This window comes from Lynx canadensis, chromosome C1 (assembly GCF_007474595.2).
Source record: "Lynx canadensis isolate LIC74 chromosome C1, mLynCan4.pri.v2, whole genome shotgun sequence".
NCBI lineage: Eukaryota > Metazoa > Chordata > Mammalia > Carnivora > Felidae > Lynx > Lynx canadensis.
This window is the reverse complement of record NC_044310.1, coordinates 102,101,771-102,129,722: the sequence shown is the minus strand read 5'-3', so window position 1 is coordinate 102,129,722 and position 27,952 is coordinate 102,101,771. Positions and strand designations below refer to the sequence as shown.

Genomic DNA, 27,952 nt, shown 5'->3' with positions numbered 1-27,952 from the left:
GGGAGAGTACCTGCTAATAACATCAGGCATCACTAATAGCATACGCCCTGGGCATTGTTCTATGCTAAATGGGTTTAATCACCACAAAAACTCTGCGGAGTAGGAACATTATTATTCCTGTCTTGGCAATGAGAAAACTGAGGCAAAGCTCTCTCACTGTCTGTGCTCCTGTTCTGAGGAGCAAATTCGGCATAAATCACTAAACCAGGAGTCAAAATATTGGGATTTCAGCTGTCTTTCCAACAGACATGTTTTAAAGAGCCAGTCACTTCACACTTTTTAAATTTGACCCGAAGGGTCAGGTAGCATGGGGACTGGGACAGCGATGTTCAGTTTCATGTAGACGAATATGCAGGGAATGCCAGGCTGAGGGAAGAAGCAAGAGAGTAGAGTAGATGCCCAAAGGAGACAACAGACCACGTGACCCCAGAGGCAGTGGCAGCATCAACACCAGTCGATGGCTTCTCACTTTCCCCTCCAGAGCCCCCAGGGTCTAGGCACACTTCGTTTCTGCAAGGTGCTTCTTTATCTTTTCAACAAACCCACTTGACTTTGAGCTGGCTGGAGTGTATTTCTCCTTCATCATAAAAAAATCTTAATCGTGACAACGTCCAATGAACTGTGAGCACAGACGTCAGGCTCATTCCTGCTTTGTTCCACTATCTCCCTTATGAGAAGGGGAGAAGGTATCAATGAGTTCCATGTTCTCCTCTGGCTCTGACATTCTGTAATTCTGGTTCCTTCCCAACGACTTTGCTTTTGAAAGCATATATCCTGAAGTAGTCAGCTGAACGCCTTCTGTCTCCTGTATGCAAGCGTTCATTCCCAGGGCTATTCCAGATAAGAGGCTCTTACGTAACTGTACTCACAAACATGGACCCAACTCTATGACCACCTGTGTCACGGCCAACTGTTTGCTCAGGGAAGAGACAGCAAGTTTGCATATTATAAATTGTGTCATCTTAAAAAAGAAACAGAGGCAAGACTTTGCAATAAAACCATAAGATTTAATCATTTTAAAGCTGAACCCCATGAAGGATGCTCATAAAATCCTTATCTGATGAACGTTTAGGGGATTGTTGAATAAGGGACATCGTCATTCAAAGAGATATGAGGAAGCATATGGGCTACATGAGGTAGAGTGTAAACAAAGAAGCCATTTATACTCAAGAAAAACAACTGGTAACTTCTTACAAAGAACTTGTGCCTTTGACTCCCTACCTTGACCCATAGAACTCAAATTTGGTGCCCACTGGCTGCTCCTTGGCATTAACTCTGCATTCCTGTGTTTTAAATATTACTGAGATCTGGATTTCTCCAGATATGATATTATTTTGTTTGATCATCCTTATCTTTAGGAGTCACCAAGAAGGGATAAAGAATGTATTTATCTGATAGGTGGGCACAGGTATAATGACTCACCATGGGACACTTCCCTACTAGTGACCCCAGGGCCTGCCATGCCCTAATCAGTTGAGTACCCTGTGTGGTGTGACAGGAACTCATGCTATTCCTAGGATTCCTTACACAACTAATGTACTTCCTAAAGCCTGGTGGGATGGTGGTGGTGGTGTTCCTGTATCCCATACTCATGCTCCCAAAGTCATCAGCCATGTCTCCAGTTAGGAAAAGCCCTTTGGCATTAAAATAATAATAATTTAAAAAAATTAGGGGCGCCTGGGTGGCGCAGTCGGTTAAGCGTCCGACTTCAGCCAGGTCACGATCTCGCGGTCCGTGAGTTCAGGCCCCGCGTTGGGCTCTGGGCTGATGGCTCAGAGCCTGGAGCCTGTTTCTGATTCTGTGTCTCCCTCTCTCTCTGCCCCTCCCCCGTTCATGCTCTGTCTCTCTCTGTCCCAAAAATAAATAAACGTTGAAAAAAAAATTAAAAAAAAAAATTAAAAAAGGGACGCCTGGGTGGCTCAGTCGGTGAGACGTCCGACTCTACCTCAGGTCATGATCTCACAGGTCATGAGTTCAAGCTCCATGGCAGGCTTTGTGCAGACAGCTCAGAGCCTGGAGCCTACTTCAGATTCTGTGTCTCCCTCTCTCTCTGCCCTTTCCCCATTCAGTCTCTCTCGCTCTGTCTCTCTCTCAAAAGTAAATACACATTAAAGAAATAGGAAAAAAAAACCCTTTTCATACATCATTGCTGAGAATGTAAAATAAGTCAACCACTTTGAGGAAAGTCTGGCAGACTCCTATAAAACTAAACATGTACCTATTCTATGACTCAGTGCTTCCAAGGTATTTACCCCAAAGAAGTTAAAACGTGTCCACAAAATGACTTATTACACAAGAACGTTCACAGCAGCTTTATTATTAGAATAGCAAAAACTGAAAATGCTCAGGTACCTACCAATAGAATGGATAAACTGATATATTCATTCTATGGAATGTTAAAAACAACAATAAAAAGGAACAAATTACTGACACACAAAACAACATGGATGAGTCTCAAAAACATTTTGTTGAGTAAAAGGAGCCATGTACAAAAGATCACATACTCTTTAATTCTACTGATAGAAGTTCTGAAATTTAAAATTAACCTATGATGAAAAAAGTCAGAACAGTCCTGGCCTGTGGATGGAGTAGGAATTGATTGAGAAGGGGCACAGGAAACTTTCTAGGGTGATGGAAATGTTCTATATCTTCATAGGGGTTTGGTTTACACATTTGTGTACCCTTGTCAAAACTGAAAGTCTTTTAATTTTACCTCAAAATAAAAATCTGCAAATAAATATTTAACTTGGTAAATGATATGTATGCCAAAGTATTTAGAGGAAAGTGTACTGATGTCTGCAATCTACTTTGAAATGCATAAAAAAATCCCAACTTGGATTGACGGGTACATTGGGATTTGGGTAAATATTTATATAGAGGTGTATTTGATAAATCAAGGATAGTAAAATGCTAATGATAGACTGTAAGTGATGAGTTACAGGTGAAAGTACACTACTTTTGTAAAAGCCTTTCAACTCTATGTTTCAAAATTTTTGTGGTAATGAAGCACGGTACTTTCTTTGAAGACCCCACAAGTTGGAAACTGCCATCTTGTCACGTCAGCCACACTAAGGACTGATCATGTCATTGTAACACCACCTTCTCCTGAAGAATATACTTTAGAAATTGTTAAAAGGCAGAGGAAGGCCAGTAAAGTATCCTCCAGACTGAGAAGGCACTTTAAGATGGAAAAATGAAGCAAGCTACTCCACACCATTTGTACAGTTTACTGACTTACTAACAAGGGGTAACTTGTTAACTTACTAATTTACTAACAAGGAGGAGCGGGAGGGCAGAGATCTAAGTGATATGGAGCCATTGTCTGCCTCCCCTCTCTGCCCCATTTGGACCTCAAGCCACAGCTTTTATAGAGCAAGGGACATAGTGGTGAGGTCACAGGGTAGTTATCTAACGTGGCACCATCTGTGGCCCGGGGGGGAGAACAAGATGGAGTCGGTGTGGTCAGCGTGCCTATAGAAAGTGTCTGTGTTTTTATAATCGGATATTTATGAAGTCTTCACTGTGTCCTATGGAAAACTCTTTGCATTCATTGTCTTATTTAATTTTCAAAACTTTCCTATGGTAGACGCACAATTCATGTCTGATTTTATCAGTAAGAAAATAGAGTGCTCTTGAGCCTAAGTATCTACCCAAAGCCCTCCCTCCAGCTAATAGGTGGCAGAGCCTGGTGAGAACCTGAATCCTGATGCCAAAGGCCGTATGCCAACAATACACTCGCCTGCCTTCCTTCCTAATCCACTGAGTTAGAAATGCCTTAGAAATTATCCACGCCAGTGCTATCATTTTGGAGATAATTAAGAGGCCCAGAAAGGAACTGATTCTCCCACGTATGAATTCTCTTCTCATTAAGGTCTGAGTCATTTTTCTTTGGGTTGCTTCTAATCCCTCACTTTGTGATAAATTATAGCATAGGAAATAGTATCTTACTTTTTGACTTAGGATGAGAGAACTAAAAGACTGACAATAGCAAGTGTTACTGAGGATGTGAAACCCTTGGAACTCTCAGTGTACATTGTACTCACACAGTGTAAAATGGTTCCAACGCTCTGGAAAAGTTTGTCACTTTCTAACAAACTTAAACGCACACTCATCCTGTGAGCCAGCAATCCCACGCCTGCTCCTGAAATGAAAACATGTATCCACCAAAAGACAAACAGCATTCATAGCAGCTTTAGTCAGAAGCTGTAGAGAGTTAAAAGGTCCACCAACCAAGAATAATTCTAAGTCATAAGAACGATGGCCTATGCTGTACTTATGCAATGGAATGCTACCAGGCGTTAGAAAAGAGCAAATTATTAATCCAGGCAACAATGTGGAAGAATCACAAAAACATTATTTCAAGTGAAAAAATCCAGACATGATAGAGTATATATGGTATGATTTTACTCACATAAGACAAAAGAAGCAAGATTCTTCTGTAGTGATGAAGTCCAAATAGTGTTATCTTGGTGGGACGGGGCAAGAGACAATCTCCCCCGGGTGATGGAAATCGTCTATATCTTGATTGGGGTTATTGTTACACAGTTGTATAGATTTGTCAAAATCCTTCAAGGTTGGTGTGTAAGATGCATGCATTAAACCTAATATAGTGATGTCATCATTAAAACAATCTTTTTGAAATGTGAAACAGAACACAATTAACAAGGAATCTGGCAATAATGGGAATACATTTTCACCTACTCATCTTGAAGAGGTGAGACGACAAGACCCAAGAGAAGAGAAGCAAGTAGATAGTACCGTGGAAAAAAAATGACGTAAAGAAGAAGGGGAAGGAAGGAAGGGAGGTATGGAGGGAGGAAGAAATTCTGAAGCCACCAGAATCCAAAATGAAGTGAAAAGAGAAATGAGGGTGACCCCAAATCACATGCTATTGACCACTTGGAACAATGCACAGCTACGTAAAAAGTGAAAGCTCTTCCCTTTTCCCATTCCCACCTCTCTCTCCTGGGTAATCACGGAGTAGTGTGGTTTACATGCTTTTTCTAGGCTCATAAATACGTATACACACAAATACCTATATAGCTTAGTTCTTTTACAAAAATGGGATCGTGGTCTACATATAATACTGGAATCTTCCATTAAGATTATGTGGCACAATCCTAATATAAAAATAAAACCAAAGCAAACCAAACCCCCAGTCTGATAAGGTCTCTGTGAATATGACTGAATGTACAAAGCTCTTGGGGAAATGGAGAGAAGTTTATGTAGTCTTTTACAAAAATTGGGCTTAACATTAGGCAAACCTGTTTTTAAAAGTCTCTTGGGCACACCACAATGCTCGCTAACCTCTCTTCTTCCACCCTCTCCTCACCTCTTTCTGCCGCCCACCACCAAATTTCATGTTTATTGCTCAAAAACAGAATTTAGAAATATGTTTTATGCTTCCGTCCTGCTAATCAATATGTTTAGGATCTTACTTTCCACCCCAATTTGCTTATCAAGGGAATGTCTTTGAAGACACCTCCCCCAACGAATTACATTGCCTGCTATTATAACAATCTTTCCACACCTTCACATACATACCTGTAAAATGTGTATGTTATGCAGATAATGAGCCCAAACAAGTCAGTGGAAATCTTTAGAAGAAAGTATAGAAGATGCGAGATAATGTACATTATGTGTCTTCTGTGTGTCAAGCACGGCCCTGGGCGTTCCGATATATTGAGTTTAGTTCTGCAAACACATCCTGCACACCATCTAAGCTCTAGATACGCAGATAGAAATGGAAAGTCACATCCCTGTTCTTGACAAGTGGCACCCTGTTGAGAGCAACAGGCCCATAAACAAATAATTTCTATATCACAAGAAGAATGTTATTACAGAGAAGAGGCTGGTTTGGGGCAGGATTCATGGAGGAGATGAAGCCTGGATTGAAAGTATTGAAGAATGAAAAAGGAGCTAGTCAGGTATGGCATTTCGCAATTTACATCTCTGTGCCATAACTCCCTTTGTGCCTCTTGAGCAAATCAGCTAATGCTTTCTAAGTGGTAGAACTTTCCAGAATCTATGGATAGTACATTCCCAGAAAATGTGGAGATAGGGAGATTACTCTATGCCATGAGTCCTCCACATCAAGACTGAGTGAGCAGACACAAACTCCTCTGTCCTCACAGCAGGAGTTTCTCCAAACTGGCTGTAAAAGTTAATGAACATTTCCTCAGTGACTCATTTCCTCTGTCTTGCTGATAAGATTTGGTCCAGTATCATGGGATGTTGCCTGCAGTACTGTTCATGGTCAATATCTCTGTCAAATAGAAAAGGATTAAGCCCAAGACTCTAAAAGTTTGCACCCTAACGGGGTGAGGAGGGACTCTTCCATAGTCTTTTAAAGTAATAAGTAGCTTATGCTGTTTTCTTAAGATTCAGAATTGGAAAAAATTTCAATACTCGTCTTCTCATTATACAGCCCCTTCAGTTTTTTTCCAAACCCCTCTGCTAGACTTTGTTTTTCACATACCCCTAAAGCATTTTGCTTTGATCTCTTTCTCATATTGACCATCCCATTAAGAGCTCCCCACCTCGCTGCACCTGCCTGGCCAAGGGTCCTTTCTCATGCCGATCTAATAGTATTGAGATATCTAGATGTCAAAAAATAATTGACCCTTTCAAACAACTTCCAATGGGCACCAACAGTAAAGTAGAAACTGTTCAATAGTTAAAATGGGTACAAAGTGAATTGCTGTCACTCCAAAGCTGAAGACAATTCATCTGTGACTTCAAATGAGATAGCAATGAGAAGCTCTACTCTTTGACTCAAAATGGAGGCCATAGCTTATTTGAAAAGGAAGGCGGAGGGATCACTGCCATCTGAGCTTCCATAAGGGAAACAAGAGTCAGAAAACTGCAGATATGACAAAGTCGTTTTTTTGTCTTTTATTTTTTGTTTTTTTTACTGAAGTATAACGTAGGTGTCAGCTTGGAGATCAAATTAAATTTGACTCAAATCCAACCTCTACAGCTTCCCCACAAACTCCCCACAACTCCTTCAAGTTCTCAGGACTTATTTCCGGAAAGTTTCACTGTCTCTAGAGGTTCCTCAAAAATAGGAACAATCTTTCTTTTGTTTCACATCAGTCTGTTTCTATAAGAAATCCACTCCTATCATCCTAGTTTTACTGGTCCAATATGGTAGCCACTAACCACATGTAGGTGTTTAAACTTAAATTTAGTTGACAAAAATGAAATACAATTTAAAATTCAACTCCTCATTCACACTAGCCATGTTTCAAGTGCCTGTGTGGTTAGTGGCTGCTGCATAGATAGCACAGATTAGAACATGTCCATTCACAGAAAATCCTTTGGGGCAGTTGTACTAGTGGGCCATGAATTGATGAGCGTTTCCTGAATATTAGTGAACACATGCCAAGAGGTCATACTTTTATTTTCCATCAGTAAGTTCACTTTGATCAAAGCATTTATAGTCACCCTCATCTTTTCAGAAATGCACCATCTATGGAGGTATAGTAATGTCTATGTTCCCCCTTGGAGGAGTCTTTTAGGAAGTAAAGTACACAGATGAAGACAAAATGCTTGAAGTGGGTTTAGAGCATGAATTTTTCCAGAAGAGGAAATAGAACAATTCTCTCTGAGAAGGAGGTGAATGTATTCTAAAAGTTAATTACAAAAAAAAAAGCTTTTATTTGTGGGAAAAAGAAAGGTATGAGTGAGGTTGCCTGTCCTCTGGAAGGAAACACCTAAGAAGAAAAGGGGCAGGTTTGAAAGCAGCTGCTCTTTCTTAGGTTGCTTGTTAGTTTAGCGCTAAAACTTCCTGAGCAGAAGTTTGTAGAGATGAGGTAGGCACAATCTCTGACCTGAAGTGGCTTAGAGATTTATTGGGAAGACAGACAGAAAACAGAATTTAAACACAAGCCTATGGATTTCTGAGCATCAATGAGGCATGTCTACCATCCAAGAATAGAATAGGGAAGAGCTTCAAGTTGTGAACCAAACCAGGCTGAGCCGGGGACCAAATCAGTGCTCTTTTTCTTACCTCTTGTTGCCTTCCCCACTGGACCTACCCACCACCCCCAACCAGATCCTTGCACTTAATAACATTCAACATTTGTTGGAATAATTAATTAAAAGATGAATAAACAGAACTAAACAAATAAAGAGAAGAAGAACATCAACACTGACAGGAGGTGTTGATAGAGCTCAGATGAGAGTGGATGAAGCGTTAGTGTCCCAGGCTACAGCAACAGAAGGGGCTAAGACCTGGAACGCGTTTCCTGCTATCCTAGAAGTTTGGATGGAGGTAGGGCTCAATTCTAGTATTTGCTCAGAGATGTAACAACATTAAGTGTGCGTTATACATATAGTATTCTGGAAATACACATACTTACATGAAAATTTTCTAATAAAATTTTCTAATTAGCATCAGATCTTAACTATATATAACCCTTGTTGTTATTGACTGGTATTTTCTATTTTTTTTTTTAGTGTTTATTTATTTTTGAGACAGAGAGAGACAGAGCATGAGCGGGGGAGGGACAGAGAGAGAGGGAGACACAGAATCCCAAGCAGGATCCAGGCTCCGAGCCGTCAGCACAGAGCCTGATGCGGGGCTTGAAATCGTCAACCGTGAGACCATGTCCTGAGCTGAAGTCAGACGCTCAACCGGCTGAGCCACCCAGGCGCCCCTTGACTGGTATTTTTGACCTGACTTATCTTAAAAAGAAAAAATAAAAGTCACATTCAATCCTATTCTACACATCATTAGAATTCTTATTCAACATCAACACCTATCTCTTTATTGTACCACATTCTCTTCTTCAGGGATTGTTTTCTTTTTTGCCAAAAGACATGTTTCGGCAGTAATTTCAGTAATAGACTATGGACAAGAACGTTTCTACATTCTGATAATTTTCATATGTTTTTACTTAGTGCTCCTCCCTCAATGATTGGTTGGCTGGGTATAGAATACCAGGTTGAAAGTTGTTTCCCTTCACACTTTATAGGTCACCTAAATTTGTGTGACTTCCATTTTAATTACTCTGGTATGGTGCTATTCTGATACTAATTTTGGAGGTAATTGCTGCTGATTTGCTGTTTTTAGCGTTCTAAGTATCATGTATGACACTCTACATATAGAAACATTTCAAATAATTCTGCTCAGTGTTCAGTGGCCCTTTTCAATTCAGTTTTGTGTGGGTTGTATCAATGCCCATCCTTGGAGCTAATGGGGGGATTCAGTGGAAGACCATTTAAGGTCCTATAAGCCTCTAATTCTCTTGTCTCATGTCCTTCTCATCCTGCTCTCATCTCAAGACCTTAAAATCTTTATATAGTGAATGAAGATAGCAGAGTGAGGGGTGTGGGGTCAGGAAATCTACCTAAACATATAGTTTGTCAAAATTTTTCTCTCTGACACCTTGGACCAGTGCTTTTGAACTTAAAAAACTTGGAATTATGGGGCGCCTGGGTGGCTCCATTAGTTAAGCGTCTGACTTCGGCTCAGGTCATGATCTCATGGTTCCTGAGCTTGAGCCCCACATTGGGCTCTGTGCTGACAGCTCAGAGCCTGGAGTCTGCTTTGGGTTCTGTCTCTCTCTCTCTCTCTCTCTCTCTCTCTCTCTCTCTCTCTGCCCCTGTCCCACTTGTGCTCTCTCTCTCTCTCAAAAATAAATAAACATTAAAAAAAGAAGAAATCTGTTGGATTTCTATCTTTAAATAAAGCTTGGAATTTATATATTTGCTCTTTGTTATGGCATGAAGCAATGATGATTCTTCTCCAGCCACCTAAAGGGGAAAAGGTTGTGTTTAACAGGTAGAGTAAAAAAATAAAATTCATCTGGTAACATCCTACCACATACAGTTAGGAAACTGAGCCTCAGAGAGATGTGGGAGAATGTCTGATGTTACACAGTGAGTGGGTAATGGAACTGGGACCTGAACCAACATCCATCAGAAGCCAGGCCTTGTGTTCTTTCCCCAAAGCATCATCAGAATGACAGAGTTTCTCTAAAATACACTTCGCACACCATGGAAATATTACTTTCTCTTGTCCTACCGTGAATGCATACACAGGCTAGAAAAAGCCGATGGCAAAGCCTGAGTAGCAGTGTAAAAAGAACCCTGCGTGGAGAGTAAGAAAATCCACCTCCGACATCAGCTTCACTCTGAACTAGCTGTATATTTCTAGGACTTGAGAAATACCATTATCCTTTCCAGCCTTAAAGTTCTAGACCATTGAGATTGAATAATTGGTGACACCTTCAACATAGTTTGTTATCTACACTACAGAAGGAAATCGTGTTGCCTTTCCAGATAGGTTATTTTCTTAATAAGACTGTGTGACTCAGGGACACCTGGGAGGCTCGGTAGGCTAAGCATCTGACTCTTGATATTGACACAGGTCATGATCTCACGGTTCATGAGATCGAGCCCCGTGTCAGATTCTGTGCTGACAGCACAGAACCTGCTTGGGATTCTCTCTCTCCGCCCCTCCCCTGCTTGCATGCACTTTCTCTCTCTCTCTCTCTCAAAATAAATAAACATTAACAAAATTTTAAAAAGACTGTGTGAGGGGTGCCTGGGTGGCTCGGTTAAGTGTCTGACTTTGGCTCAGATCACGATCTCACAGTTTGTGGGTTCGAGCCCTGCATCAGGCTCTGTGCTGATGGCTCAGAGCCTGGAGCCTGCTTCTGATGGATTCAGTGTCTCCTTCTCTCTCTCTCTCTCTCTCTCTGTCCTTCCCCCACTTGTGCTCTCCCTCTCTCTCAAAAGTAAATAAATAGGGGCGCCTGAGTGGCTCAGTCGGTTAAGCGTCCGACTTCAGCTTAGGTCATGATCTCGCGGTCCGTGAGTTTGAGCCCCGCGTTGGGCTCTGGGCTGATGGCTCGGAGCCTGCTTCCGATTCTGTGTCTCCCTCTCTCTCTGTCCCTCCCCCATTCATGCTCGGTCTCTCTCTGTCTCAAAAATAAACGTTAAAAAAAAATAAAAAAAAGAAAAAACAAAAAAAATCAAAAGTAAATAAATAAACATTAAAAAAATTTAATAATAAAAAAAAAAAAGACTGTGACTCAGGAAACAGAGAGGGCTTGAGGTCAATATCCAGCTCCACCAGTGACCAGCATTGTGAACCTGACAGAGCAGGCTCTCTACACCTCTTAACAACAAGTTTCTTCAGTGTGAAATGGGGGTGCACATCCTGCATCACTCCCAGGGATTTGTTAGGATCTCATTAGTGACTTAGGTGAAAACACTGTATGGTAAAATATTGGATCAATGTAAGCTATTTTCACATAATTGCCCTGCATTAGGACAAGATTTCACTACCTTGTTCCTTAGGAACAAGAAGAAGGAACTTAAACAGATTTTTGAGGAACAGAGTGCATGCTGAAGGAGATGGGGTTGGTGCCTTAGAAAGGGAAGTCTGTGTGTACCCCTCAAGCCCACCACAGGGGTACATAAGTTATGTCCAGCCCTGATGGCAAATCCTTTCTGCAAAGATAGAAACATCCCGATTCTCCAGAGTTGAAGTGGGGCATCTTTATAGAAAGGAAGGAGAAATAAAGGAAATCAACAATGTAAAGAGATAAAATGACTGACAAAAGAAAAAGTGAATAAGGCGAGAGGAGGACGGGCTTCTAACAGACTACAGGATATTGTCGGTTTTGATAAGGTAGGATGTAAAAGAAAGATTGTTTGCAAATAGGGAGAGTTTCTTCAGAATATGTTCTCAAGCCTCGCAGATGTTCCTTTTGACTAAAGATAAGACTTTATGGATGGATTGTTATTTTAAACAACATTATTGCTCTATGATTACAACAAAGGTCATATAATTCCAGAGGCAAGAAGATATAAAAACTCAAGAAACTTCCTGGGATCTCTTAGGATGCTGAAGAAAGCAGGGGTCCTCAAGCCTTGAATGCCAACCAGGTAATCCTACACCCAGTTGAGGGCAGAGGGCTTTCTTTGAACATTTGACTTCCTCTGCCAGACCTTCACTGGGCCAGAAATGAAAAGCTCTAGGTCTAATGATGTTAGTCATGCTTTTTGTTTGTGTGTGTGTGTGTGTGTGTGTGTGTTTAATTTGAACTACTTATTTTCTTTCCTCTTTTATTATAAAAAGCATTACCTTTGGGGTCTGTGTCAGGTTAATTCATGGCTGTGCAATCTAATGGCTGTGAAACTTTGGGAAAGTTACTTAATGAATTTTGTGTCTTCATGTGGAAAGCAAGTTAATAATACCTGCATTGTAGCCTCATTATGATTAGATTAGGTGGCATGCAAAAGTTCAATGAATGTCAGTTTGCTAAGATCCATTAGTAGATTCTTCCAAGAGATGCTACACATCCCTTCCCCCAGATAGTTGGTTTGACAGAGAAGTCTTTGCTATTTGTGTTCTAAGGGGGTTGAGGACATTGAAAATACCTCCATCACCTCTGGAAGGGAAGTTCGTCAGAGGAGCATGGGGTTAATGTGATGATATAAAGGTAGGGAGAGGGTGGGGGTGCCCGGGTGGCTCAGTTACTTGAGTGTCCAACTCTTGATTTCAGCTCAGATCACAGTCCCAGGGTCGTTGGATTGAGCCCCCAGTTGGGCTCCATGCTGAGTGTGGAGCCTGCTTAAGATTCTCTCTCCCTCTCCTTCTGCCCCTCCCCCATGTGTACTCTCTCTCTTTTTAAGAAAAAAAAGAGTGTAAAACAATGTGGTGGGGAGAGGGTTATGACATGCTTCATCTTTTTGTTTAACACTGTGTCACAGTGTTCACATGCGCTGTGCATACTTTCATATGCATCTAATCTTTAGATTGCCCAGGAAAGTTTGAATATTATGTTCCATCATTCCTGTAAGCAACCTACTATAAGATAGTTAGAATATGTATTCTGATTTTGGGATCATAAAGTATGCTCAAATAAGGATTCAATTAATTATTTACTCATCCTAATAATTATTTGGGAAAAAATCTTGGACCCGATCCCATGCTTACACTAAAATAAATGCCAGGCAGATGAAAATAAAAGAGGATATGGGCAGATATTTTCATCTTATGTGGATGGTAATGGCCTTTTTTTTTTTTTTTTTTTTGCTGACATAAATTCCAAATGTTATGAAGGAAAAGATAAATATGACAGTTTTTGAAATTCTCAGTGTGGCAAGAAACAGAAACGAGATGTACAAACTGGCAAATATTCTTAGTTATATGTGAAAGACAATAAATACACAAGAAAAGCCCTACAAATTCCTGAGAAAAAAGATAGTAATCGAACAGAAAAATGCATAAAGCTCTAAGTCAAAAATTCACAAAAGAAAATTTTAAAGATAAGCATTCTAGAAAAAGATGTTTAAATTCTTTTTTATATATTTTTAAATTTTTTTAAATTACTAATTTAAGTAATTTAATTACTAATATTTAAAAAATACTAACAAAAACAATGAGGTTTTTCTTTATCAAGCCAAAATCAGCAAGAAAAAAATGGACAAATTGGGTGTTCTTCAAAGTTTGGGGGAACAGTACTGTTGTCCGCACACTATTGCCCATTTATTTTCTGAAAACAAAACAAAACAAAATGTGGTTATCACCTAAGTGTGAAGGAAAGAGGGTTGCCCTAAAGTCAGGAGATCTGGTTATAGCTGTGCGACAATGACCAAATGACTTCATACCCAAAGGCCTCAGGTAGACTCTCATCTGTAAAATGTGGACATTGGACCATATACTCACTTTTAATTCTAACACAGAAAAATTTACTCTTGGGACTGACTTGATTTGATTGAGCTGATTGTATAGAAAGCCACTTATTGCCTCATCTGTGAGAAAGCTTGGCTCCCTCTGCTGGTTCCCCAGAGAATAGCAGGAGCAGGCTCTCCACAGTGTACCAAACGGTCTCCATCCAGACTTTTCAGCCCAGTACAGTTACGTCTCTGGCGCTGGACCAGAGGTCTTGCAGGTGACATAAGTTAACTATTCCCAGTCTCTACATTTAGCTTGAGATTCCATTCATTGTATAATCTGGGCTTAGGAAAATATTTTGCTTCCTCCATATGTGATTTGGCATCTAAATTCCTGGGTCTGTCTCACCCAATGTGTTCAGGCTGCAGGTCTAGGCGAATCCAGGAGCTTCAAAGGAAAACTCCTTGTAATAGAGGCTTCTGAAGCACTTCTGTGGCCAGGGGAAGAAGAAGATGGCTCCCCAAAGAATGTGGCTTCTCCTACTGCTGAGCTGTGTACTCAGCACTGAAGTCTTGGGTGGTGAGTATCCGTCACTCAGCTGGGACTGAACCCACCCACAGCCTGTGTTCATGCAGCACACTGACAGCCATCCATTCACCCCCCAAAATATTTAGGTGCTACAGGAAATAGATGTCAAAGACAGGAACAAAAGACAATGTCACATGGTAAAAAAGTACAAGGACTCGGGTCACCTGGGTGGCTCAGTTGATTAAGCATCTGACTCTTGATTTCAACTCAGGTCATGATCTCATGGTTCATGAGTTCGAGCCCCCCATCAGGCTCCATGTTGACAATGCTGAGCCTGTTTGGGATTCTCTCTCTCTCCCTCTCTCTGTCTCTCCCCGACTCTCTCTCTCAATAAATAATAAACTGTAGGGGAAAAACAAGTACAAGGACTCTAGAATCAAACAAATTCTAACCTCATGTGGTTGTGAGCCATAGTTAAATAATCAACTAAATGTAGATAATAACAATAGTTTTGCAAGTTTCTTGTGAAGAGGGAAGACAATGTGCACCTGACATCTAGTAGTCAATAAGTGAGCACTATAATTAGAGGTACCCAATGTTTATGCATTGTTTTCCTATTTGAGTATACTGGGAATTCTGGGTTGCAAGGGACTTACAGCCTTGTTGGAGAGATGGCTCCCCCACACATGTAGACCCAGCATCAAGTACAAAGTAACATGTCAACAAAACAAGAATCAATACCCTAGGATCTTCCAGTAGAGAAAGCCAGGAAGAGAACTCATGAGCTGAGAATAAGTATCATGGAGTATCTGAAATGGAAAGAAATGAAATGTGGGCACATCTGGTGTAATGCCTTCATTCTGTTTATGAGGCCCCAAGAAGGTAGAGACTTGCTCAAGGTCACAAAGCAAGATTACATAATGTTCTGGCACCTCATCCGGGGTGCTTCTCATAGTCCCGCATGGCCCAGCGAGGGAAACCATGCCTGAGCATGTATATAACCTAACACTACTCCCACTGGGGAGTACTTTGGCCAAGGGGAGAATCAATTGGAAGAAAGCAGGAAGAGAAGCAGAGTTATTTCCGGCATCATGCTGGTGCCCGTGGCTCATGTGCGTGGTCCTTGCCTTAGCCTACCCTGGATGTGTCCTTGTGCTTCAAGGTTCTTTGCCCTCCACCCCATGCTGACTGCCAGCCACCAGTTCTGTCAATCCTTATGGCTGCTCGGGACCTGGGGGATTGAGCCGCTTCCTCTGAACCGTGCTAGAATAGGGAAGACTGGGGCACCTGGGTGACTCAGTCAGCTGAGGGTCCGACTTCAGCTCAGATCATGATCTCGTGGTCTGTGAGTTCGAACCCTGCGTCAGGCTCTGTGCTGACAGCTCAGAGCCTGGAGCCTGCTTCAGATTCTGTGTCTCCCTCTCTCTCTCTGCCCCTCCCCCACTCACACTCCGTCTCTCTCTCCTTCAAAAATAAATAAACATTAAAAAAATAAAAAAAAATAGAATATGGAAGACAATAAGAGGTGGCCCTCAACTCTCCTGTGGAGGCAACCAACCAGGTGGTTAGCTCCAGGGGCTTGAAATTCACCCAGGCTAAACCTGGGGAGCGAGAAACCAGTCTCCCGACTCTGGGATCTCACCAGCCCTCTCTGGTTTCTCTCCTCGGGAGGAGGTAGAGCCAGAACATACCACCGGTTACTCTACACTCGCTACTCTACTCTTCTACAGATCTTCCTCCCTGTTGTAGAGACTTCCTGGGATTGCTGCATAGGAAGATTCGGCTGGATAGGGCTGCAGAACCAGGTCATGAATGCCCTGCTAGCGAGAGTAGGGAGCTTATCTGAAAGCATAGGAAGTCCCTAGACATGTATAGGCAAAGGATGAAATAGATCAGGGCAAACGAGTGACAGGAGTGTCATTTGAGTGGGGAGAGAGGAAGTGCTTGCTATGTGACAACGACAGACTGCGGAAGTCTCCAAGGAACGGAAAGACCCCTGCGCTCATCTATAGCACTGGAGTGCAGCCACGTGGTCACAAAGCCCGAGCTCGCCAGCCTGGCATTCCCTTCATCACTGAGGCCCTCTGTATTTCCAGCCATTTCCCTGCTTCTTAAACCTTCAGATTTGGTGACGTGGCCCACTCATTAATCAAGTAGCAGGAAGAGCCTGTGCCTCTCGGTCATGGCTTCCTTGTCCAGACCTTGATTCTCCTTTCCCTTTCCACCATGCTTGCCTGGACGATTCCCTCTACTTGAGGCAAACTTAAGTGCTTGCCCTTGTGGTGCACATCTTGCACGTTTCTGCCTCCATTCCTCTGCTCACACACCTCCTTTGCCTAACGTGACACAACCCAGCTCACCCAGTGTCAAGTTCCATCCAAGTTGCCATCTAACCTGTCCTGTGTCCCCCTGGTCAAAAATACCCACTCCTTCCTTATAATGCCTAAAACTACCAATTTATGCCCTTTTCCCATTCTTGTGCTGCCTTGAATTGTAGCTGTTTGACCTGACAACCAATGTGAGGATTCTGCCAGTTGCTGAGTGTGGCTATTCTAATTGTGTATTTCATAACTGGAGAGATAATCGTGGGATGGATGTGGGGTCCCCCTGGGTCTGCTATGAAATTGTCTTAGCTAGGGGCAGCTGGGTGGCTCAGTCAGTTAGGCATCTGACTTCGGCTCAGGTCATGATCTCTCGGTTCGTAAGTTCGAGCCCTGTGTCAGGCTCTGTGCTGACAGCTCAGAGCCTGGAGCCTGCTTCAGATTCTGTGTCTCCCTCTCTCTCTGCACCTCCTCCCTCCTCTCAAAAATAAAATAAACATTAAAAATTTTTTTAATCTGATTGTAGCCTTTTCTCCAGTGCACAGTTCCCCTTACAAAGGCCATAGTTCCCTTTGGAGAAGGCTGGGAGAAAGATTACCCGTATAAAGTTTGGGCAGCCCAGCAGGATCCTTCTTCAGGACAGCCAGCCTCCCTTGCATTCTGTAGACTGACGAGTGTGGGAATGGATTAGCTTTGCCATCATCACTTGCAATCGCCTTCTGTGTTTGTGCAGACATCATCATGAGACCCAGCTGTGCTGCTGGATGGTTTTACTACAAGTCCAATTGTTACGGATACTTCCGGAAGCTGAGGACCTGGTCTGAGGCTGAGGTAAGGAATCTGGCCCATGCTAGGACAGGTATCTCTAAAGCCACCTGGAGGTATCTCTAAAGGGGCCACCCAGAGCTGCAGGTCTCATTTGGCTCAGAATTAAGAGTCCTCCCTTGGCATTCTGAGGAGTCACCTGCTGCTGAAGTGCAGAGAATAGCGTTGTGTGTTCTCCTCTTCCAGTTCTATAAGCATGGATGGAGCAGGTGCTATGTGCCCAGATCCTAGGTGAGCTGTGAAGACGTAAGAATGGACAAGAAACAGCCATTACCCTCAAGGAGTTCGCTGTCAGTAAGAAAGACAGAAATACACAAATAGAAGGAGAATGAGAAGATAAAGACCTTCCAGAAAGAACAATTGAATAGCTGCACCAGACTTACCAGAAAGAGCAGTGTGTAGGCAGTCCTGGAGCACACCAGTCTTCAGAACCACCTGACAGAAAGTGAAGCAGTCCAAACAAATGGAAGGCTTCATTGTCTACACAACCCAGCAAATGTGCTGGCTTTATCTCCCTGAGGCTTTGTCTAGAAGATACCCAAAGGGCCACCCCACCTCAGAGGAGTGTGGGAGCCAGTGCTGCCGTTTCTCTGGGTTGTGGCTGTTTAATTGACATGACTGGTTGGGGAGAATGTGGGGTGATCTGGGCCTAGAACGGCCTCAGAATTCTGTGTATAAATAACTCACCAAGGACGGAGCACCTACCAAGTGATAGCTATTGAGGATACGAAGTCTTCTCTGACCTTAAAAAGTGTGGGGTTAGTGCAAGATTGTGACATTAAAATGGAAAATTCCAATGCAGTGTGAGCATAAGTGACTTTCCCAAGATCACACCCAGAGTAAGTAGCAGAGCAAACCCAGGGAAGTCAGCCCTGATGCAATGCTTCCTGAGCTGATGTGAATGAGAGAGAGAGGGAGAAGGAGAGAGAGAGAGAGAGGAGGGAGAATGTGCTAAATGAAGAAGGGGTTTCTCAGACACTGTTCACTGAAAGGAAAAAAAAAAGCTGGTGGAAAGTAATGGGCCTCTCCTCAATTCTTGAGAAGCAACTTGAAGAAATCTTAAAGGCCACCTGTATTGCCTGTACCCAGACATTCCAAAACTAATTCTGCCCAAAGAGGAAGTTACCTGGGAGGCTTGGGAGTAATACAGACCTGAGTTTGTTTAGTTATTTTTTAAATATAATTTATTGTCAAATTGGCTAACATACAGTGTATACAGTGTGCTCTTGGCTTTGGGAATAGATTCCCATGATTCATCTCTTACATGCAACACCCAGGGCTCATCCCAACAAGTGCCCTCCTCAATGCCCATCACCCATTTTCTCCTCTCCCCAACCCACTCTCCCATCAACCCTCAGTTTGTTCTCTGCATTTAAGAATCTCTTTTGGTTTGCCTCCTTCTCTGTTTGAAACTATTTTTTCCCCTTCCCTCCCCCCATGGTCTTCTGTTAAGTTTCTCAAATTCCACATATGAGTGAAAACTTAGGACACCTGTCTTTCTCTGACTTATTTCACTCAGCATAATACCCTCCAGTTCCATCCACATTGTTGCAAATGGCAAGATTTCATTCTTTCTCATTGCCAAGTAGTATTCCATTATACATATAAACTACACAAATATTAAAAATAGAATTATTCTATGACCCAGCAATAGACCTGAGTTTAAATCATGACTCTGCCACTCACTATTATAGCCGTACCTCACTCTACCAGTTTCCTTGCTTTAACATGGGGATGTCACTTTTACCCCATGGCCTTGTCAGAAGGATTCATTAAAATAACTTACCAAGAGCTTATTACACATGCTGGGTGTTCATTTGAGGTTCTTAAGGCAAAAACGGTCCAGGATTGGTACAAAGCCTTAGCAGAGTTAATTGCTCCTGAACGTAGTGCAGAGAAGGTGCTGGAAAAGGACCCAACAAATAAATACCTTGGCTGCTGCTGCTAGTTGCCAATATTAAGGGCCAATCTTAGTTCTCGAAATTCCTGGTGTGGAGGGGACCATGAGAATGACAGTTTCCAGGTCTGAGTTCCAGGTCCTGTTGTGGAACTACCAGGAGCGTGAACTTGGACAGAAAATCTCACTGAACCACAGAGACTCTTTCCTCTTTTGTCCCAGGAACCCTTTGTGACTGGGCCTCTCACTAAACGTTGATTGGTAATCTGGCTTCCATGCCTCACAAGTTTGACAGTCAAATGAAGTTATGAAAACATGCCGGTGTTGTGAAATGGTCGGCAAGGGTGAGGAATGCATTAACATCCAACACCAGCCATGTCTAATCACGAGCAAGATACCAAAGGGGGGCATTGAAGTAGCAACTGCAGGCAAAACCATGTTTTCATTACATTAAGTTGTATCATGGAGGCAGAACCTGTAATACAACCGCAAAAGAGCATAAGATAAGTATACTTCTCTAGAAGATGTGGATATATAAAATGGTTGCCTTGTTTATTGGGACAATATGTTTCCAGTTAGAGAATGGTTATGCCACGTTTCATCCAATCCCTAAAACAAAAGGTGATTATCATTCAGGAATCGAGAAGAAAAATACAGATTGCCTTCTCTTGATAGCATCTTTGAAAAGCAAGAATTTGGGATCAAAAAAAGACATATAGGGGCGCCTGGGTGGCTCAGTCAGTTAAGCATCTGACTCTGGATTTCAGTTCAGGTCATGATGTCATAGTTCATGGGATTGAGCCCCACGTCTGTCTCTGCGCTGACAGTGTGGAGCCTGCTTGGGATGCTCTCTCCCCTCCCTCTCTGCCCCTTCCCTGCTCCAAACAAACAAACAAAAGACATACAGGAGTAAAACAAGTTCGGGTCTGGTGCTGAGAGTTTTAAAAGTTGCCGCAGAGAAGATAGTTATGTACTTACTAGGGTTCTGGGGTGAGGACTATGTGTTTAAACCTCAGGAGATGATTAGCACAACTTCTTGCCCACAGTACGAGTGTCAGTTGTATGGAAATGGAGCCCACCTGGCATCTCTCCAGAATGCAAAGGAAGCCAACATCGTAGCGAAGTATATAAGTGGCTACCAAAAAACCAAGCCTGTATGGATCGGCCTGCATGACCCACAAAAGGTAACCTCGACTTGGCCCACACGTGTCCCATTGGGAGAGCCAGATAGATGGTCCCTGCATGGGAAATGGCTTCCAGGCCTACTGACGGAGGCACAGGGAGTGAATCTTTTTCAGTTACTGCCTCCAACCAACAGAGGCCAAAGCCTCAAGGTCTAGGTCTCAGTTCTGGCCCTCAACGGAGGAAATTATTTCAATGGCATCACTTTGTAGAACTTCTATCTAATTAAAGTCCTCCCAAATCTTAGAACACAAAATGACCGGCTTTTCACAGCCTAAAAAAAAAGTTATGGGGCTCAGTCAGTTGGGCATCCAACTCTTGACTTCGGCTCAAGTTAGGACCTCATGGTTCCTGAGGTGGAGCCCCACATCAGGCTCTGCACTAACAGCATGGAGCCTGCTTGGCATTCTCCCCCCCCCACACCCTTCCCCTGCATCTGTTGTCTCTCTCTTTCAAAATAAATAAGTAAACATTTTTTTAAAGCTGTGTAAGCATATATAGATATATACACGTATATGAAAACATACACGCACATACACACACATACACGCACACACATCTGTTAGGGGATGTAGCTTAATTAAATTCCCATTAGATCTTGAGTTAAAGTTGGGAACTTTCAGCCAAGCTTTTTCCTAGATGCTATTATTTTTTTTCATGTTACCCATAACTTTTTTTTCACTAGACCTTCGTTTTAATCTCCATCAGTACCTCATTGTAAAGAATGGTATGTGAGGTCTTTGGGCTGGGTGCCGAGGTCCCTCTGTGGGAGCTGCAGTTTACAGATTCTTCGTGGGAATCTTCTATAGTTAACCCAAACAAACATAAGGAACACCAGAAAAGAACCCCCAGACTTTCTGTTTCTTGATAAAACTTCGCCATAGATGTTGCAAATAATTTATACAATTAATTACACATTTTTATGTATTTACATTGCTGTCAATCAACTCTCTTCTTCAGAGTTAGGACAAATATTTACATCTATTTATACAATTGTGGGGGTATTTAATTTTCTACATTCATAACTGAAGAAAGTAAGTGGCTAATAAAGTCCTTAAAAATGTGTAATGTCTCTAGTTATCAAAGATGCAAATTAAAATAGAAATATAATTTGACTTATCAGATTATCAAACTTTTGCTTTGTCTTAATGAATAATATTTTTAAGGACGTAAAGACATTGTCCAGTAGATGGAAAGCAGTTTGGCCATGCATATCAGTACCCTCAAAATATTCACATCCTTTGACCCATTAACTCCACTTCTGGGTTTTTATCCTAAAAAAATAAGTTTAAGTACAGAAACAGCTTCAGGAACAAAGTAGTTCATAGCGGTATTCTTTATAATCATAGTAAATTAGAAACAACATAAACATCATCAATACCATTAAGGTAAATTATAGTGCACCATGACCATTTAAAAATATTTTGAAAGCAAGATACACAGTTGAGTATGTATTTTTAAAGACCACCACCTATTTTAGTCCATAAAAAGATCGTGATAAATAACAATGTTTACACCAGAAGTAAATATGCCAAAATCAATAGTAATGTTTTCCTCTTTAAATGGGGTGACTTTTCTCTTTTTCATTCTGTGCACATCCCTGTGCTTCTTGTGATGAAAGATTTTTACGGGTTTTCAAGGGGCCTGAGAGGACCGCCTGGCTGTGAGCAGGTGCACAGGCTGACTGTCTTCCATCTGTGGTCACTTGCAGAGCCAGAAGTGGCAGTGGATCGATGGGGCCTTCTATTTGTACAGAAAATTGTCGGCCAAGTCCGCAGGTGGGAACAAGTACTGCGTGGAGATGAACTCCAGGGAAGGTAAGATCCGCCGCCCACCCCCACCCACCTCCTCCCCCCCGCCCCCCCCCCCCCCCCCCGCCGGCCCCATTTCACACCAGCAGCTCTGTTTTCCACAGGATAGTGGCCTTGCCACAGACATTATTTACCAACCCACAGTCATTTGTGATCATTTTACAATCTTTGCCATATCCATAGACCAACTATTCTTAATATCTTCTTTAAAATACACTCACTTTTTTTCTTAAATACACTTACTTTTATTTTTATTTACATTTTATTTATTTATTTTGAGAAAGAGAGAGTGAGAGGGGGAGGGCCAGAGAGAGAGAGAGAGAGAAAGAGAGAGAGAAAGAGAGAGAGAAGGAGGGAGGGAATCTTAAGCAGGCTCTGCACTGTCAGCACAGAGCCCGATGCAGGTCTCAAGCCCATGAACCGTGAGATCGTGATCTGAGCCGAAACCAAGAGCTGGACTCTTAATCGACTGAACCTCCCAGGGGCCCCAAATACATTTATTTTTAAATCCTATTGTGTACATATGAAAGGGAAAGATGTCACATTTTGGGAAACCCAGGCTACAGGAAAGAAATACATATAACTTCTTTCTGAATTCCTTCTAGTTTGGGTTCCCCACGAGCCCTGGGAACCTCATCTTTGCCTGCCTGCTGCCCTCTTGTTTGTTTCCCTGAGTTTTGTTCCCAAAATGCACGGCCCAGAACCTTAGCTCGAGGCTGCACACAATCACTTGAGTCTCCTCGTTTTTCTTGTCTTTTCATTCCTCGCTTTTTATGCTAATAACTTCCAGTTTTCAACTTTTGTACCAATGACATTTGGGGCTGGATAATTCTTCGTTGTGGGAGCTGTCCTGTTCGTTGTAGGTTCAGGATATCCTGGTCTTCAATCTTCAGAGATCAGTAGAACCACTCCCCCACCACAGGTTGTTACAACCAAAAATGTCTCCAAATGTTGCTAAATGTCCCCTGGGGGCAAAATTGCTAGCATTTGAGAACCACCGAGATTAAGTGATGTGAAAAGTCTTCTGCTGTAAAACAAGAAAACAGAATAGCAAAGAGAAAGAGGCTATTTGATGCCGAAGACGACATCCTAGTGGGTTTAAAAGGCCATCATGGTGTCACCAGGACACCCCTCCTAGGCCGGAAGTAGGCCTGGGAAAGGCCTGGACTGAGGACTCAGGAACATGACGCAGGGTGGCTGTTGTCTGGGGAATAAAGCTTTTATATGCACAAAAAAAGAGTGTGAAAATTTTCCAACAGCAAAAGATGAATGGTAGAAATAAGGTAACAAACTCTGAGGCCAGGTCGAGACCCTTTGCAATAAGAGGGTCTCCTCACGGGCAAAGGAAGGGCTTCCCAATGACTTGTAGAGCCCACAGTCGCTGCTGGGAAAGGCATAGACAGCTCAGATGGAAGGAACACAACCAAGACCAATAGGTAGAAACTGGTAATACGTGGCTTTCTATCTAAATTAAGGGGGGAAACGTTTAACAATTAGCACTATCCAAAACTAGAATGTGCAGGAAGCAGTGAGAAGCCCATCACTAGAATTAACCAGGCAAAAGTGGACATTGTAGTTGCAGTACCAAAAGCGTTAGAAGAGGAGCACATGGCACATGAAGGAATCAATCGAGGAACACTTTTGAAGTATAAATTCCAGGGATCACTTTGGACCTACAGCATCAGAATCTCTAAGGCTGGAGGCCAGTCCAGCTTTGGGGAAGCAATGGACTAGACACCTTTCAGAGTGCTTCCTGTGATTCTGAGATTTCAACTGGACCAACTTCTCAAACACAAGTCTTTCCCATCAGTCCGTGTTCACATGGGCAAAATCCCAGGAACGAAGCCACCTGTGTGGGAACTGGAAGCCTGATGTCGTCCTGAGAACTAGCTCTAGGTCTTTCAGTCTCTCTTCCTTTTCCGGGTTCACTCAGCCCAGCTCTTAGGTACCAGAATACAGGTACTCAAGCCAGAAAAGCACAAGGAATGAAACAAGGATTAGCAAGAAACTGGTGGAAGGTAGAATTTTAGAGAGCCTTCCCTTGGCCCTGTCAGTGTCATTTTCTATTTGTGTAACAGATTTAGCCCCGCCAACTCAGTGGCTGAATTGTTTCCTTCAGACCCAAAAGGTACGGTATTAATGTCCCCAAACACCGCCCCGCACACGTCTTGTGTGTGGCTAGACTTGTTCCTTTTTTATGTCTGTTTAGAAAGACCCTCAGAGGCCATTTTGTCTGGTTGGTTCTTTCACCCCCTCTGACTCCTTTTCTGCACCACGGTGGAACGTACTTGTGACTCTCTGACAAATTGCATTTACAGTGCTTTCTGACAACTCTACTGGTCCTCTCTGACACATTTAAAAATGTAGTGCTACAATTTAAACGGAAACTTCAGGGGCACTTGGGGGGCTCAGTTGGCTAAGCATCCAACGCTTGATTTTGGCTCAGGTCACGATCTCACCATGGTGAGATGGGAGCCCTGAGGCAGGCTCCACGCTGGCAAGGAGCCTGCTTAAGATTCTCTCTCCATCTCCTTCTGCCCCTCCCCTGTATGCATGCTCTCTCTCCCCCTCTTTCTCTCTCCCTGTTTCTCAAAAATAAGTAAACAGAAATTTCATATTCAATGGAGTTGGAGTCAAGACCATGGGCTCTGCCTTTGGAATGCCTGGGATGGGATTCCAGTTCCTCCAGTTAGCTCTGTGACCCTGAGCCGATTTCCTACTTCTCTGTGCCTCAGTTGCCTCTCCACAGAAAGGGAAAACCAAGAGTACTAATCACCTGAACACATATATGTGAAGTGCTTATCCCAGTCAGGGTAGACTCATGGTTCTCCGACCTGGAGGGGAGGGGTATGGTCTGCACACACCTCTCTGGTGTAGAGGAACGGAGGAGGAGAGTGCAATCAGACTCCTCCCTAGGTTGGTGCCCATGGGGGAGATGCCTGTGTTCTTGATTATTTGAAGCCTGGAGCCATGTTCTCCCGGCCCCACACCTTGTCAGTACCTAGAACTCGTCGTCTCCATATCATTACTCTCTGTGGCCCGGCTCTGGTTGCCATGGACATGGGCATGGGCTGGCCCCATCCTCTCTACCTCTGGAGACCTCTGAAGGGGAGGTGGCACACCTTCTCCCCACTTTGCCTGGCAGTGCCCTCTGTCCCCGGGGCTCTCATCCCACCAACACACACTGGCCCCAGGGCAGGACGCACAGGTCAGAGCCAGGCGAACAGACGTCTAACGACTCACCACTCTGCTGCCCACACCGCAGGGTGATAAGCAGATCTGTGGACGGCCCTGGTGGGCCCTGTCCACAAAAATACTTCCGTTTCCAAGATCACCTGCTCCTTGCCGTCAGTCCTTCTTTATAAAGGGGTGGCCTGTGGGACGTGACTGGCTCAGCAGCTTCCAGTCCTCAGCTGCGGACTTTGGAAAAACCACCTCCGCATCCTTGCAGCCTCCTGTTCCAGACACAAAAGACCCCCGCTTTTACGTCCAGCTCTGTCTTCCCCTCCGAAGTTTCGCTGGCATGGGGCTTCTGCAATTGTGCCTGACGTTTACATTATTTTTCTTTCCGTGAACAAAGTTAGTGCTGGTATTCGTCAGAGAAACAGAAGTAATTGGATGTATACAGAGAGAGATAGATTTCTTTTAAAGTGGCTCCCAGGCGCCTGGGTGGCTCGGTCAGTTAAGCATCGGACTTTGGCTCAGGTCGTGATCTCATGGTTCGTGAGTTCCAGCCCCACATCGGGTGAGCTCGAGCCCTGCTTTGAGTGAGCCCCACTTCTCTCCCTCTCTCTCCCTCTGTCTCTCTGCCCCTCACTCACTTGCACCGTCTCTCTCAAAAAAAAAAAAAAAAAAATGGCTTTTGTGATTGTCGGGCCAGCAAAGCTGACATGCGCAGGGCAGGCTAGGGACTGTGAGTTCCCACATGCACTGATGTCACAATCCTGAGGCCAGGGCACTTTGGAAGCAGAATTCCTTGCTCTTTGGGAAAACTCGGTCTTTTCACTGATTGGATGATTACCTACATTATGGAGGATAGTCTGCTTCGCTCATTCAATTTTCTCATTACTAGTTTATTATTTTTTTTTTAATTTTTTTCCCAAGGTTTATTTATTTTTGGGACAGAGAGAGACAGAGCATGAACGGGGGAGGGGCAGAGAGAGAGGGAGACACAGAATCGGAAACAGGCTCCAGGCTCTGAGCCATCAGCCCAGAGCCCGACGCGGGGCTCGAACTCCCGGACCGCGAGATCGTGACCTGGCTGAAGTCGGACGCTTAACCGACTGCGCCACCCAGGCGCCCCTATCATTACTAGTTTAAATACTAATCACATCCCAAACAAATCCCCTCCGCAGCAACATGTAGACTGGTGTTTGACCCAACGCCTGGGCCCACCTCCTAGCCCAGTCCACGCATGAAATTAAGCATGGCAGTGCACTTCCCGGGGTTCCAAGCAAGAGACCCAGGGAACGCTGGTAAGTGCAATACAGAACTGGAGGGATTTGAACGTCTGTTTATTTTCTTGCAGGCTTTTTAACTTGGAGGAGCAACAAATGCAGCACGCACCAGCACTTCCTGTGCAAATACCGAGTGTAGAGCACAAATCGAGGCCGTGCTCACCCCACACACGCCCCTGCCCTCCTCCCTCTGTGCATGCTGGCTGCGTCTGATCATTGTCTCAGAGCAAACACGGCAACTGAGGCTGATCGGCCCTGTCACACTCACTCTTTTAGGTTTATTAGCGTCCGAGGCCTCAACACTGTACGACAGTGGCTTCTATGACAATTACAGGAAATGTGGCTTTGGTGTGATCTCGTTTGCATTTCTTAGAAGCATCCCCAGAGAGGAGAGGAAGTGTGGCTGGGCCGCCCACGCAGTTCGGGATGTGTGGATGGCCATCGGCTTCCCCCACGGTGCTGTGCCAACCGGTCAACACAGAGTCTTATGCCAGAACCTGAGAACACCCCCCTGCACCCCTGTGACCTTAGCAGCCCAAGACAGGCTAAGAAGCTGGCTCGAGGAAGGGTGCAGAGAAGGGAGGGGGAGTGAACAGACAGCTCGCTGGCCCTCCTGCCCCCTTCCCCACTTCTTCCTTCCTCCCCCCACACCCTTGTCACTCTTTTGGAAGCCAGACAGGAAGACATCAGAGATAACGTATTGCTTCCTCTAAGCACGAAAAAGCTTGTTAACCCAAAGGATAAATGTCTTCATGGTGGGAGCCCAGGCAAGATGATCAGCGGATGGAAAAGGGTCATTCTTTGGAAGCTGATAGTTAGGTCAGCAAACAGCAACCACCAACGCCTTCGAGGGTTCTGGGGAGCCACTGTTGGAGAAACAAACAAAGGTATCAGATTCTTTGACCGAGATGGTAAGATAAATCAGGAATGCTAGACAGCCAGGGGCCATGTACGAAAATCATTGGGGCAAGTGCCAGATTCCGTGCTATTTCCTGTAAGAACTAACAGAATGTGAAGGAAACATGGATCACAATATCCCAAAAAGGTAGAGGTTCCCAACGTCTTCTGACTATGGCCCACCTACCTCCCTAATTCATTCATACTCTCTGGAGGAAAAGGAGCTCATGATGGCAGAGAAGTAAAGAGAAACAAAATAAAAATCCAAGAAGCGATGAATAACAGATGTACCAACACAAAACAAAGTAAAATCTAATAGTCATTCTGTAAATACATTAAACATATGTAACAGCTCCAGCTGAAGAGCAACACCAACCTAAAATACTCTTTTAAAAAAA

The 27,952-nt window shown here is 43.5% G+C and overlaps 1 protein-coding gene across 1 annotated transcript; it reads left to right on the top strand.

The window, feature by feature from the left end:
- The first annotated feature begins 14,148 nt into the window (after positions 1-14,148).
- REG4 (regenerating family member 4) lies at positions 14,149-27,096 on the top strand. Its single transcript, XM_030326608.1, has 5 exons — positions 14,149-14,215; positions 17,219-17,316; positions 20,254-20,391; positions 22,101-22,206; positions 26,729-27,096. The coding sequence occupies exons 1-5, from the start codon at positions 14,149-14,151 to the stop codon at positions 26,794-26,796; spliced, it is 477 nt and encodes a 158-aa protein (XP_030182468.1). The 3' UTR covers positions 26,797-27,096.
- Positions 27,097-27,952: the final 856 nt, after the last annotated feature.

Excerpts from the sequence above, each read along its gene's own strand:
- REG4 (XM_030326608.1), top strand. The coding sequence starts at position 14,149 with ATGGCTCCCCAAAGAATGTGGCTTCTCCTACTGCTGAGCTGTGTACTC. Across the intron at positions 14,216-17,218 it reads CAGCACTGAAGTCTTGGGTG|ACATCATCATGAGACCCAGC; the intron begins GTGAGTATCCGT and ends GTGTTTGTGCAG. Across the intron at positions 17,317-20,253 it reads GGACCTGGTCTGAGGCTGAG|TACGAGTGTCAGTTGTATGG; the intron begins GTAAGGAATCTG and ends TCTTGCCCACAG.